This window comes from Mauremys reevesii, linkage group 12 (assembly GCF_016161935.1).
Source record: "Mauremys reevesii isolate NIE-2019 linkage group 12, ASM1616193v1, whole genome shotgun sequence".
NCBI classification, from domain to species: domain Eukaryota; kingdom Metazoa; phylum Chordata; order Testudines; family Geoemydidae; genus Mauremys; species Mauremys reevesii.
The window spans coordinates 2,232,996-2,247,478 of NC_052634.1; the positions used below are offsets into that span (position 1 = coordinate 2,232,996).

General features: G+C 48.2%; 1 protein-coding gene and 1 long non-coding RNA gene across 5 annotated transcripts in view; one reads left to right on the forward strand and one right to left on the reverse strand.

Annotated features, from left to right (window-relative positions):
- Nucleotides 1–8,611: 8,611 nt before the first annotated feature.
- Nucleotides 8,612–12,193, reverse strand: LOC120375841. The gene is made up of 3 exons (XR_005586829.1): nt 12,117–12,193; nt 10,140–10,188; nt 8,612–8,744 (listed from the first exon to the last, which is right to left on the reverse strand). It is a non-coding gene; the product is annotated as an uncharacterized LOC120375841 (long non-coding RNA).
- A 121-nt stretch (nt 12,194–12,314) lies between these two features.
- The window catches only part of SIK3 (SIK family kinase 3), a 144,175-nt gene continuing 142,006 nt past the window's right edge, over nt 12,315–14,483 (forward strand). For 3 of the 4 annotated variants that reach the window (XM_039496219.1, XM_039496221.1, XM_039496222.1), the window contains exon 1: nt 12,317–12,541. In XM_039496219.1, the coding sequence (XP_039352153.1) occupies nt 12,347–12,541 (195 nt within the window). In that variant the 5' untranslated portion in view covers nt 12,317–12,346. Of the gene's footprint in view, nt 12,542–14,483 lie in introns of all 4 variants that reach the window. The other variant, XM_039496220.1, reaches the window with a different exon arrangement.

Consider the following 14,483-nt stretch of genomic DNA (forward strand, 5'->3'; position numbering starts at 1 on the left):
TTATATCAACACCTTTCTATAAAAAGGGATATACTAGTTCAATGGCTGCTTGGCCAATAGGGGGTGCTCACACATCAGTTTATAACAAAAGGCAAAACTTGGGTGCCTAAAATCAGGTACCTAATGGCCATTCGTTCAAAAGTGTTCCCAACAGCTCTTATTGACTTCAATGGGAGCTGTTGGGTGCCCAGCACTTTTGAAAATCAGACCACTAAATCCATATCTAGGTATCAGATAATTGACCCAATGATTTTCCATTGATGACCATAGGATCTGTAGGTATTCAGCATCTCAGAAAAATCAAGTTACTTATTTAAATTCTTAACTTTAGGCAAAGATATTTGAAAAAATTGAATATAGTTTTTTTGGAGACTGAAGTTCTCTGCGCATTACTAGGCACAGGAGAGAAAGAATGTCATTCGGTTCTTGGACTCAGTGATAGCAAAGGAGCCAGTTAATACCTATTTCTGGCTGTGTGATGCGGACAGCTATCCGCTGGGAACTTGAACTGAGACCTACCAAATTCACTCCATGCAGGCTGCCATATAGTCATCAAATGGAAAAGACTGTTTACCTAATTTGGATTGGAATGAGGTACAGAGAGATGGAAACCTCACTATCCTATCACCATTATCCTAAAATATCCAGTCCCTATGCACTAGGACAGCCCTAAAGGAGGCGCACAGTCTGACTCTCAGCTTACTTGTGGCACAAAGGTTGCCCTGATTCAAGTCCTGATTTCTCAGTGGCTGAATCACACATTGCATGAATATTTTAGCCATTTAAAGAGGTTTATTTTGTTAATCCAACAGCTCATGGGTTAGCTTTTAAAGAGGGATTTAGGTCCTTTATATCCCTTTTGAAGCCCTGAGGATTCCCACTTTCTAAACGCCATCCTTGTGTCGTAGTTGTGATCTTCCTTCTGGCCAAGGTGATTTGGGAGACGATCTATGCCATTTTTAAATCAGCAAGAGGAAGGTGCTGAGAGTGGTGTAACTGCTCCTACCCTTCTCTTGCAGAGAATGAACCCCAGTACAGCTTCAGGACAACCATTTGAATATTGAGTAGTATTTTCAAAGCACCTAAAATACCTAGGAGCCAAAGTCACATTAGTCCTAAATCACTTAGGTTCTTTAAAAAATTCTACCCATTATGGAAAGGACAGGGCCGGTGCAACCATTTAGGCGACCTAGGTGGTCGCCTAGGGCACTAGGATTTGGGGGGCAGCATTTTCTTTGGCAGTGACTGTGGCGGCCGGATCTTCGGCCGCCCCGGTAGCCGCCGGCATTTAGGCGGAGGGAGCTGGGGCAGGGGAACGAAGGGAGGGCCGCCTGCAGCAAGTAAGGGGGGGCAGCACGCAGGGGAACTCTCCGCCCCGCCTCCTCCCCAAGCACGTCGTGGCTGCTTCACTTCTCCTGCCTCCCAGGCTTGTGGCACCTAAGCTGATTGGTGCCACAAGCCTGGGAAGCGGGAGAAGTGAAGCAGCGACCGTGTGCTCGGGGAGGAGGCGGGGCAGGGATGAGCTGCTTCACTTCTCCCGCCTCCCAGGCTTGCGGCGCTAATCAGCTTAGGCGCCGCAAGCCTGGGAGGTGGGAGAAGTGAAGCAGCGACGGCGTGCTCGGGGTGGAGGCAGAGCAGGGGTGAGCTGGGGTGAGGGAGGGCAGTGCCTCAGGGCGGAGGGTGGGGAGCTGCCGCGGGGGGGGCGCCTCAGGGTGGAGGGGAGGAGCTGCCGTGGGAGGGGGTGCCTCAGAGCGGAGGGTGGGAGCTGCTGTGGGTGGGTGGGTGCCTCAGGGCGGGGGCTCGGGGACAGGGGAGGGTGCGAGGTGGAAGTTTCGCCTAGGGCGCGAAACATCCTTGCACTGGCCCTGGGAAAGGGCAATTAATTGTTATTGAGTTCACCAACAATAAAATCCTCCAGTTCATCACCTGTGTCCTTCCCCTGTGGTTACAGGGAGAACATGTTTTATGATGCTACGGATTACATTTGGCCCATCAGCTGCAGGTTAGAAGAGATAATCTACGAGGGAACTAAACATGATACCAGTGTAAGGGAAAAGGAATGTAAGGGGAGGCAGAAGAAGAGAAAATAAACAATGTGAAAGCTTTTACAGGGGCTGAGACAGCTGATCAAGGAGCAATGGATTAAAATTCAGCAATGAGAAATGTAAATTACATACTAGCAAAATGTCAGCAAGAAACAGAGTGGTTCTGGTGATCAATAGGATCCAGAGACTTTCACCTTGAAACCACTGTTTTCAGTCCAGCTGTGTCGGGTAGTGACTGCACATTGTTATATATTCCTGGTGGATTTGTGATGTGGACACCCTACCACTAGGAACTGGACTGAGATTACTGTCTCAGATATATGTAATGCTCAGGACAATGCCACAAGAATTGCATGTACTGTGTGCTGAATTTCCAGATTTATGACTGTGCTGGATGTGTGAAATGGCATTTAGGCATCAGAGGTAGCTCTGAAGACCCCTCCAAATATAATTTGCATAGAGGACCACTCAAGAATGAGAATTTCCTGAGATACCTAAATCTAAAAGTTGAAGCTGAATCTGGGAGGGATTAAACAAATCAAACCTAAGTGTGATTTTCCACACCTGCAAACCATCATTTGGTGAAAATCATACAGAGAAAACCCAAGCAGTGCCGTGTAAGTGATACTTAATAATAGAAACCTAGAATCTTAAAAGTGAGATTAGAGAAAACTTTACACATGTTTAAAATAAATGAACTCCATACCCTTTGAAACCCTGGTCTCCTCTGTTACATGTGTGATATCCTTCATTTGGAAGTATTTGACAAATATTTGAAAGCCACAAGGGTGATCTTAGGCTTCCTTTAGTGATTCAAGTCACCTTGGGTACCTTTTTTAAACACACCAAAGTGACTTGGGAACCTGAGACCAGAAAATAGGTCTGTGCCCAAAGTCAGACTTTGCCCAATCTGCCTATACAAAAGTGACAGCAGAGCAGGGTGCACATCCTGTAGTGGAAATTCCTAGAAATCACCTGTTTATTTTATCAATGTATTTATTGCTTTTTCCAGAAAATCACAGTAAATTGTATAATTTCCCATGTATTTAGGAGACACTGACGAGGCGCTTTTCTTTGCTTGTCATTAATCTGGGTGTCTCCCACATTGGCCAATTTTGACGGGATGGGGAAGGAGAATTAATATATTCTTTGGTTATGCTGCCTCGACTTGAGACGGATATGAAGGATGCAGCCACCAGGAGGAAATCTAAAGAAAACACTGCATAAATGTTCCTCGGTGACGGTCTCTGTGCTAGAGGTTCCCTTGATATTTACAGCAGCAATGAATTCTCACCATATCTGGCAGGCTTTTCCCATGTACACACACTGCAGGCTGGTTGAAGATTAATATTTATTACATAAAGTCACGGCCACAAGCAATCAGCTGCTTTTTATTTATTTTTTTAAATACATAACTAGCACACCTGTCTCTTGTTTGATGGGGAGATGCAGCTAGAGCGTTGCCATTGGCAACAGCTAGACCACTTGAGGTTAATTCAGCAGTTTCCCTGGGCAACCTTGACAACAAAGTTCTGTGGAACATCCTTAATGAACGACAGACGCAGATAAATGAAGATTTATTGGTGAAAAAAATTAATAATGAGGTCAGAGCCCTCAGCTCTATGTCTATTGACCTAGGAGAGGGTGAGGACAATAATCTCTGAGTTAAAGGTTTGGGTTTTATTGTAGATTTAATCTGAAAAGGGCATCATTTTCATTATCTACATCTCGTGCCTGAATTTACTCCCTTCAAATCCCACTCCCCTTTCTTTGCAGGCCTGCCACCTTTCTGAAATATGATAATTCCTCCCCCCTCAACAAAATGTATATAGGGCCAGGGATCCTCTCCCCACCTAAGTAACAGGGTCAAATTCATCTCAGGGATATTTGCTCTGAAGTGAATGGAGTGGCAGAGTCCCCAGCGATGCAGCTAGCCCTTGAATTCTAGGTACAATAAGAGCAGTTTCCATGGTCATTCTACTGTCCGGGTGTGTTGGGGTGGGGAGTTGGGGGGAAGTGTGTGAGCAGGGAGAGGGGCAGGGAAGAGCCTGGGGTAGAAAACTGAAAAAATTCAAGGCCTGTTTCTTCATTACCTTGTCATTTCAAGCTGTGAAAAGGGTGTAAAATACCACCAAATCTTGCATCTATGTAAATGGCTATGCAAGGTGCCAGGTAGTTGAGAATCAGGCCCCACAATCCTGTGGATTTGATGTCAGTTGCTAGAGTTAAAAGGTGGATTCCATTAACCTCTAGAGTGGAAGCACACAAAGCTCTTTGAACCCCAGCCCATACAACAATTGAGGGCTGAGGCCCTGAGCTACCCCTTTCTCTGGCAGATAAATAATATGCCTCAGGCTGCTTACTCTTAGATCACCTGGTGCCCATTTTAGTTTCCACCATTCACCCTTTTGGAGGGCTGATTCTGCTTTATGCTGGATTCCATTCTCCTGCCTGTCTGTCCCCATTAACTGGCAGCAATGACAAGACCAAAGAAAGGCAAACTGCAACACTGGGCTGCTGCACTTTGGCCTGAGTGCTGTTCACAGTGTCCACACGTGAACATTTGGGCGAGTGCTGCTTTGCAGTGCTCGGAGCCTGCAGTAAGTGGTGTGCATGCTTCCCCAAACAGCACGGCTAATGCACCTCAGTTCTGACACCTGCACCATTCCCAAGCTTTCAAGCATCTCAGGAGAACTATAGACCTTTCTAAAAGGTCAGAAATGCATTATTTTGCCTGCACTGCAAAAGGAACAAAGCATCTTTACAAATGAATAAGTACAGGCCCAGCTTAATGCTAGGGAAGAGAACTATTCAAGACTTAAATGAAATTTAGGAAAAGGAAACGAGAAGAGATAACAATGGCTGTAATTATTACTCATTGCCCTTGAAGTGTAAATTGCAATGTACATGTTTGCTTGGCACTGACTGTGTCTAAATCAATGAAGTCCTTATAGGTAACTGATTACTATGAAGTGGTTTTAACTTGCTCTTTCCCCAGCTCTTTTGTACCTGAGCATGCACACCTATTGCACAATGGTTGGTTTGGGGTTAGGGGAGGCTCACGGAGCTGGAAGTGCTGCTGGAGGTGCTGCAGATTAAGACTGAGGCGCCTTAGCAAAGTTTGGATGGGTGAACTCAGGACGGGAATAACAGGGGACGTTGCAGTCCTAAGTGTAGTGCACTGGCAGAGCTGTGCTTCCTATAGTCAAAGATATCAGTCTCATGCCAGATAAGTAGATATAGATATACCTGTATATATAAGCAATAGATATACTGTTACTCCATTTTAATAGTGAATAAGGCAGACTAATGTTTCACTGTAGCAGATCAACTCTTCCTAGTATCCCTAACCTATTACCAAGCTATACGTTTCATTTCCAAGGTGCCAAGGCTCTGAGCACTGTGGGCAAAAAGTGATTTGCAATTACATGTTTTAAAATAAAAGCAAAGTGCAGGGAGCATGAATATTTCCTCCTTGTGAGCAGAACAGAAATGGCCCATCAGGTTGAATTCGCCATCAATAATAAACCGCAATGCTCAGCTTTTCCCCTTGGTCAGTGCTGAAAGGGACAGGGCAGCCACACACTGCCTTACTGGACTCTGAGGGCCATTCTGGTCCATTCAAAATCCGGAAAAGTAAAACCTTGGCCTCACTTTCCAGGAACGCTGAGACTCAAACATAGCAGCATACAGGCTTCATGACCGAGGGTAAGGGAAGAGAGATTCTGGTTTGGGGCCCCAGCTTCCTTTTCCTTTTCACAGCAGTGACTACAGTGCTATGGCCAATGGCCAAGCATGACAGGTAATTTGTTCCAGTGGAGCATGTTATGCAGTGAATTAATGATGGATGAATGAAGAGAGAAAGACGAAGAGAAAGATTGGACTAACAGAAAATAATGTAAATTCTACTATCCAGTGGATTGGCTGGAGTACCTGTCCATCAAAGGGAACACCTAAGGTGGCCTCAGCCGTGCTGCTAGGCATGATGGGCATTAATTTCTTTATAAAAGCCCCCAGCAGAGCAAATTGGCAGTTATATAATATGAGCCTCCAAAAACAAACAAAAAAAAACCAAAAAAAAAACCAGGAGCTGTGGAGGAGAGAACACAAGAACACTCATACTGGGTCAGACCAAAGGTCCACCTAGCCCAGTATTCTGTCTGCCGACAGTGGCCAATGCCAGGTGCACCAGAGGGAATGAAGAGAACAGTCAATCAAGTGATCTATCCCACTGACCATTCCCAGCTTCTGGCAAACAGAGGCTAGGGACACCATTCTGACTAATAACTATTGATGGACCTATCCTCCATGAATTTATCTAGCTCTTCTTTGAACCCTGTTATAGTCTTGGCCTTCACAACATCCTCTGGCAAAGAGTTCCACAGGCTGACTGTGCATTGTGTGAAAAAATACTTCCTTTTGTTTGTTTTAAACCTGCTGCCTATTAATTTCATTTGGTGGTCCCTAATTCTTGTGTTATGAGGAGTAAATAACACTTCCTTATTCACTTTCTCCACACCAGTCATGATTTTATAGACCTCTATCATATCCCCCCTTAGTCGTCTCTTTTCCAAGCTGAAAAGTCCCAGTCTGATTAATTGCTCCTCCCACAGAAGCCTTTCCATGTCCTGATCATTTTTGTTGCCCTTGCGGTAGGCCAAGGTTAGTCCTGTGATAGCTACTCGAACCTTGAAGAATGAGAAGTTGATACTTCCTTGTCTAGTCTGCGAAGATCTTTAAATGGGTTTTTTGGAGGATTTATGTGTCTCCCTTGTTTGGGCTATAAATAGCACTGCTGGGAACTTCCCTCTAGCCCTTTTCTTTGTATTTTTACCTTGGGCATAGATAAGTAGGAGCTGAACTCTCTAACTGAATCCCCATTTCTTGTAATCTTCCAGGTAGCTTCCTCTGTCCTAGATTCTCACTGTCCTGTTGCTGCCCATCCAGTCTCCTTTTATACCCTCAATATCCCCAACTTTCCTTGGTTTTTCTACTTTCAGACCAACAAGAATGTTTTAGAATTCAGCCTTGACATAACTTGAATGCCTAATGAATTTATGTCAATGCTCAATTTGACACATTGTACAGATTCCCCTCTGTATTATCTAAACTCATTGAGCAATTAAACCTAGTCTTGTTAATAGAACTCAGTGCCCTGCTTCTAGAATACAGTAAGTAGCTTCCTCGTCTCAGTCTATATACTGCACAGCCTTTAGTGAAAGATACTAGACAAAAACCCACGCTATATTGTATCAAACCTATTAGAACATTCTGCAATACAAAACACTGTTCTACAAGAATTAGTGACAGAGTAATGTGGAGTGAGGCTTTTCCCTACCATAAAGCCATGATATTAATTGGAGCAGTTTAGTTTCTGAACAGAAGAGGACTATAAGTGCAACAGAAGGAGATGGAGCAGTTTGGGAATAAGATGCAGTGAGAGTTGCATGAGGAGCCGAGGACAGAAATAACCAGGAGTGCTGTGGGCCCAGAGTAACTGGCAGAGTTGTACTTCTTGTAGTCACTCCTTCATAAGCACTAAAACTCCCACAACCTAGGAAGTGACTTTGGCATAGTGAAGAGTCCTGTACAAATAAGTAGAACAGTGGAGCACAAAACATTGCAAATAGTCCATAAATATAAACACAATGGACCTGGTTTTCAGCAGTGTTGAGCAGCTGTGCTTTCAACTGATTTCCATAGAATCTGCAGGTGTTGGGCACTCCTGAAAACTCCTGCTCCCTCAGCACTCAGAATCCCACCATGAAAGTCAGTTGTTATAATTGCAGATGGTGGGGATTTTGTAGTAGGGTTCCCATTGTCAGAGCTCTAAAAAGTTACCTAGTCCATTTAAAAACTTGTTTTGTAGAATTCTTGGTGGTGGGATGAAGCGTGGGGACAAAAATCTGAAGCTAGTGGCTACTACAGAGTCTGAATAATCTAGTAAATCTTATTAGCGCTGCTGTGAGGAGCCTGAAGTATTAATGCTGAAGTAGTGCACTGATCACTCAGTGATGGCTTCTGCCGAACAGCACCAATGTGCATCAGTACCGACATGGATAGGAGACAATTTCAGTGATTGGCATTTTCATGATAGGCTGGAGCAACTATCCCACCAAAACCCACTCCCTTCCTTCTTGATGGTCTCAACCTTCTGGAATAGAGTGAAAGTCTGGCTTAAATCCTAGTATTGCATCTTAGATAAGAATTTTCTGGGACAGTTTCTGGACCTCTGTGGTCAGTACCAGCATGTGGGTGGAGGGAATAGCGAAGGGGAGGGATTAGCTTTGGATGCTAGATTGCATGTGATCTTGTAAATTATATTCATGTTATAATGAACAGCCTGTTGGCCAGAGCATCGTGTAGTTGCAATTGACTGTGCTTTACCAGCTGGGGTCACTACTGTCAAAAGTTCTTGTGCCGGCAGCTTTTCAAAAGTTTTCTTTAAAACATAAGAGGGCAAAAATAAAATCACAACTGTAGCTACATAGGACAATAGGCTAATGTATGTGAATAGTCTGTGACTACAGAAGCTGGCTAGGAAGCACATTTGGTACTACTGGCAGTAACTTTTACTGACAGAACATATTTAATCAGGAGGAGAGGGTGTATCAAACACACACACTGTGTACTTGCCTCTCTGGAAAAGTAGACTTCCTGGTAGCTTGCATTTTCTGGTGCCTGTGTTCTGGTAAACAGCTAAAAGTAAAACATATTTGGTGTTGGGGTGCACACCACAAATGTACTATAGGTATTCTTGATATAAGTAATGTTCTCAATTTTAGCTCTGAATGTTTTGCCTACACCCAGAAATTATTTTAAAGTGTTACTTTGATTGAGGCTCTTGGGTCACATTTGGTGCCTTGAATCCTCTTTTAAAAAAATATTTTTAGGGATTTTTCTGAAAACTTCTCAAATTTCAAGCGTGTTTGGATCCAGGGTTCTGGTTTGTCCCCATATGATAATGTGATGGGGAAAATTCTCTAGTTTTGGAATATTTTTAACTTAGTGTCTTTGTTTAAAATTTAAACTTTGGTACCAAGTCCTAGGAATTGTATCCTTTTTCTGGTACTATAGCTGCATTTAGCAGATGTCTCCAGAGATATGCCAGTATGTGCTGGCTTCTCTTGTGAGAGGGGAAGCTAACCAATGGGAACTGGTGAGCATGAGAGTCTAAGACAGCAAATTCAGCAGAAATGTAAGTTTCTAGCTCTTATGATTGCAACTGCAGCCTGATTGCAAAGAGAAGGAGATGATAGTATGGCAATTGCAGAGAAACTAACTAGGCTGGTCAATTTCATAGGAACTGTTCACAGAAACTGTCAAGTATGGTATGAGCTTCATCCTGCTGTTGGTTGGATCAGCTATGGACAATGCCAGAGGCAGAAGATAGAGCTATTTATAGATGAAGACTCAAAACATAGAGGGGAAGTGGTAGAGAACTTCCTTGCAAACAGGTGGAAGATGATTGGTATATTCTAATTTCTCATACAGTGGCTAGATAAAGACTGAAAAATGGAGCACCAAGCAGGGTCCATGAATTGTAGGAATCTCAACAGCCTCCCTATTTCCAGCAGTTGAGATGCGCATGAATTTCTTACAAGGGTGCTGCTCCTGGACCTCACCGTTGAGTCCCATTTCTAGTAGTTAGTTACCTGTGGCTGATAGGTGTTTAATAAAATTTTGAAGTCTGTCACTTTGAGTGTCACACTCAATGATTCATATTGGCTATGGAGTAACTTGTTGCATACCAAATGGTACCATTAAACTTGTCCATGTGCACTCTCCTGACTGTACATATTATATGTCTAGTAAGGCATTTGGATACCACAATGATGGGTACAAACTGACTAGAACAGAATGCCTTAATAACATGCAGTGCTGGTAAAAAGAGAAAGTCTGTAGGACTATAGCAATTCCCCAGTTCTGGTCCCAGTTACCTAAAGCTGCTTCCTCCCTCTTTGATCCTGTTGCATCTGCAGTGCCTGTCCCCTTACACACCCTGGGCTCTGCAGATTGAGGTGTCCCTGAATGCCTTGTCCTACTGTTGGACAGTAGGGTCATCCTCCTCCAGTCATCCCTTTTCACACCTACCAGGATTCTCGAGTGGCAGCATTTGTCACAGAGGTGGGAGATTCCAATCCTGGGGGTGGTGATGTGGTCACTGTGTGTCCCAGTTCAGAAAGGGGGTCTCCTAGTTCAATGGGGCTGAGGTGGTCCCAGTGCAGACGGTTGGGGTATGTTCCCATTTGGAGGTGGGCTCAGCTGGAGAGTCCCAGTGTGGGGGGGACCTTGAGCGGGGAGTGTCCCAGTGCAGGGGGTAAGGGGAGAGAATGTCCCCATGGGGGGGGCTGAGCTAGGGGTTCCCAGTACAGGGGATAAGGGGAGGATGGGATGGGCTGAGCAGGAGAGTCCCAATATGGGGTGGGGGCACTGAGGGGATGTCCCAGTGCAAGGGGTAAGGAGGGATGTCCCCGTGGGGAGGAGTCTGAGGATGTCCCAATACAGGGGCTAGGAGGAGGGGATGGGCTGAGCTGGAGAGTCCCAGTGCTGGAGGGGAGGGGGCTGAGGGGTGTCCCAGTGCAGGGGGTAAGGAGATGTTCCCATTTTGAGGGGGCTGAGGGGATAAGGAGAAGTTGTGTCCCCTTTTCAGGGGGTGAGGAGGGTGTCCCAGTGCAAGGGGGTTGAGGGGATGTCCCTGTTTTGGGGGCTGGGGGTAAGGAGGGGATGAGGGAGGTGTCCCAGTGCGGGGGGGGAGGTTGAGGGAGGTAAGGAGCGGATGAAGGAGGTGTCCCAGTGCGGGGTTGAGGGGATGTCCGTTTCAGGGGGCTGAGGGGGTAAGGAGGGGATGAGGACGTGTCCCAGTGCGGGGGGAGCTGAGGGGGGTGTCCCCATTTCGGGGGGGAGGCTGAGGGGGGTGTCCCCATTTCGGGGGGGAGGCTGAGGGGGGTAAGGAGGGGTTGAGGGGGGGTGTCCCAGTTCAGGGGTTTGAGGGGATGTCCCCATTTCAGGGGCTGAGGGAGGTAAGGAAGGGATGAGGAGGTGTCCAAGTGCGGGGTGAGGGAGGTAAGGAGGGGTTGAGGGGTGTCCCCCCGTTTTGGGGAGGCTGAGAGGGTAAGGAGGGGTTGAGGGGATGTCCCGTTTCAGGGGTTGAGGAGGTGGCCCAGTGCAGGAGGGAGGTTGAGGGGGGGTAAGGAGCGGATGAGGGAGATGTCCCAATGCGGGGGGGTTTGAGGGGATGTCCCCATTTCAGGGGGTCTGAGGGAGGTAAGGAGGGGTTGAGGAGGTGTCCAAGTGCGCAGGGGGGGGTGAGGGAGGTAAGGAGGGGTTGAGGGGGGTGTTCCAGTGCAGGGGGAGCTGAGGGGGGTGTCCCCATTTCGGGGGGGAGGCTGAGGGGGGTAAGGAGGGGATGAGGGGATGTCCCCGTTTCAGGGGGCGCTTGAGGGAGGTGTCCCAGTGCAGGAGGGAGGTTGAGGAGGTAAGGAGGGGATGAGGGGATGTCCCGTTTCAGGGGGTTGAGGAGGTGTCCCAGTGCAGGGGTTGAGGGGATGACCCCGTTTCAGGGGATGAGGGGGTAAGGAGCGGATGAGGAGATGTCCCAGTGTGGGGGTTTGAGGGGATGTCCCCATTTCAGGGGGCGTGAGGGAGGTAAGGAGGGGTTGAGGGGTGTCCCAGTGTAGGGGAGCTGAGGGGGTGTCCCCATTTCAGGGGAGGCTGAGGGGGTAAGGAGGGGATGTCCCCGTTTCAGGGGGAGTTGAGAGGGGTGTCCCAGTGTGGGGGGGGTTGAGGGGATGACCCCGTTTCGGGGGTGGCTGAGAGGGGTAAGGAGCCGATGAGGGAGGTGTCCCAGTGCGGGGGGGGTGAGGGGATGACCCCGTTTCGGGGGGGCTGAGGAAGGTGTCCCAGTGCAGGGGGGACTGAGGGGGGTAAGGGAAGGGAGGAGTAAGGGGAGCGGGACTGAGGGGCCCTGAGGTGGGAGCGGAGGCTGCGCCCCGTTGCGCTAGGACCCGCTTAGCCGCGGAAAGGGGGGGGTTCCTCTCACTCCCCGGAGGGGCTTCCCCCAGGGATTACCCCCTCCCGTGTCGTGTCGCGTCGCGTCTCCGTTGTAGGCTCCGCCCCGGCCCGGCCGATGCCGTGTTCGGCTCGGGGTGACGCATTGAAGCGGTAGCCGTTTTGTTGGCGTCAGTGGGCCCCGCCCCCGGTGGTTGCCATGGCAGCGGTGGCCCCGCCCCCGTGCCGATGAGCTCACGCGGTGCCGCAGCCCCGGGGGGAGGGGGGGAGTTTCTGCTCCTCGCAACAAGATGGCGGCGGCGGCTGCAGCGAGCGGCGGAGCGGGGGCCCCCCCTCCAGCCCCCGGTGCCCGGCTGCCCCCGGCCCCGCCGCCACCCCGGCCCCCGGGCCCCGCCCGCATCGGATACTACGAGATCGAGCGGACCATCGGCAAGGGCAACTTCGCCGTGGTGAAGCTGGCGACCCACCTGGTGACCCGGGCCAAGGTGAGGGGGGGCGGCCGGTGACGTGAGCACTGGGGGGTCGTGGATCAGGTCGTGGGACGGTGCGGGCTGGACTGGTGACCTGGGTAAAGGGGGGCTGGGCCCGGCGTTGGGGTGCTGGGGACCTGGGTGATGTGGATAAGGTCGGGGGGGGGGGCGCCGTGCATGGGGCTGGTCACCTGGGTAACCGCGGGGGTGGAGGGGGCCCGGTCTTGCTGCTGTCAGAGCATGGCTCCCCCTCCCGTCACCCGCAGCCCCCAGGGTGCCATGGGGAGCAGCATGCACAGCCGTACACATGGGGTTCCCCGGGGGCTGGTCCCCCCAATCGCACAGGGAGGGTGGGTGCTGTGACGTGCCCTGTGTCTGCTGGGCATCCCCTGGGCCCAGAGGGGGGCTCGTGCCTGGGCTGTAATTCTCAGTTCTGCAGGCTCCAACTTTATCTCCAGCAGCTGGAACATGAGCCACTTGCCCTAGCGCCTCTCTGCCCCCCCTTGCCCGGACACAGTGAGAGGGCTGCGTTGTGTGACACTTCTCCCTCCCCTCGCTGGGTCTCAGGGTGGGTCAGGGCCTTCCGGACTCTGCCATACCCTGCTAGTTGCTGGGTTTTACTGTCCTGCACTATTATTATGCAACTGCTGCTGCACATGGATATGTCAGGAGCCCAGCACTACATTAGCAGTAACTTCCATGTGCAACTGGTTACTTGTGTCGAGATTTCTCTGTGCAGTGTGGCTCAGAACATAGTGATGGACAATGTCTTTGGCTGTGTTTTAAGGGCTTGCTCAAGGGTTAAAATCAGATTGTGCAGGTAGATGGAGAATCAAAATTCTTGAACTGAAAGGTTCTAAAATTCTATCATTCACCAGCTATGCTGTTCACATACTGCATTTCTTAATTGCACTGTTCTTCTTGGACAGTGAAAATGTATTGGTCACTTTCACTTTCTGGTTCTTTTGCTGCACAGTTTGAATTCCAAACTTTTCAGGGGGAAGTTTGAATCCAAAACAAAAACTGTTGATTTAAAACTAAACAAAAAACACCAAACAAACAGTGAAAGCATTTCTCAATACTAGGTTTTGTGAGACCCTGATCCTCTATATCACTGACACCAATCAGTGAAATGTCCTGTTTTGTGTGCTTGTCATACATATTTTTGGCTCCTCATTCCTGCCTGTGTCCACTTTAGAAAAAGTTGTTGCTCTGAACAACATGGCTAGGGCTAGCATCTGTTCATATAACATTCCCAGGCCTTGATGATACACATTTTTGTATTGACGACCCCTTTGACACAGCAAGCCTCTGAATGTGACCCCCCCTTATATATTAAAATGGGGGAGGTCGGTCATTCAATTTAACTGAGGCTTGGGGTTGTCACCCCCACAGAGCTGATAGCTTGTGACCCCCTAGTAACCACCTTGCAACCCCCTGAGGTTCACGGTCCCCAGTTTGAGAACCCCTGGTCTAGCATATGACTTGTTGGTACAGCCACAGGTAACAAAAAAAGCTGCAGAAAATGCGCTTTCTCAGTTGGATGGTGGATTCTGAACTCTGTTGTCATTGTCTTAGTATTGGGTTTAGTCAGAATGACTGTTACCTGAGGAAGAGCTCTGTGTAAGCTTGAAAGTTTGTCTCTCTCACCAATAGAAGTTGGTCCAATAAAAGATATTACCTCACCCACCTTGTCTCTGTGATATTGGTGCCATCCTCTTCACCACAGACCTTTCATCAGTGAAAATAGCATCCTGACGAGTTTTTCTTTTTGAATGTCATGGGACTGCTTTGATTCTGACTCTTATTTAATTAATTTCACATGGATAAACCTGAAAGAAGAGCTGACTCTTTTGGAAGGGAGAGGTTATTGGCTAACTTAATAAAGGGCAATACTTATGTTTCAGTTTAAAGACAAATCTTTCCCTAGTGGTTTTTTTTTTTTAAAGAAAAGTTT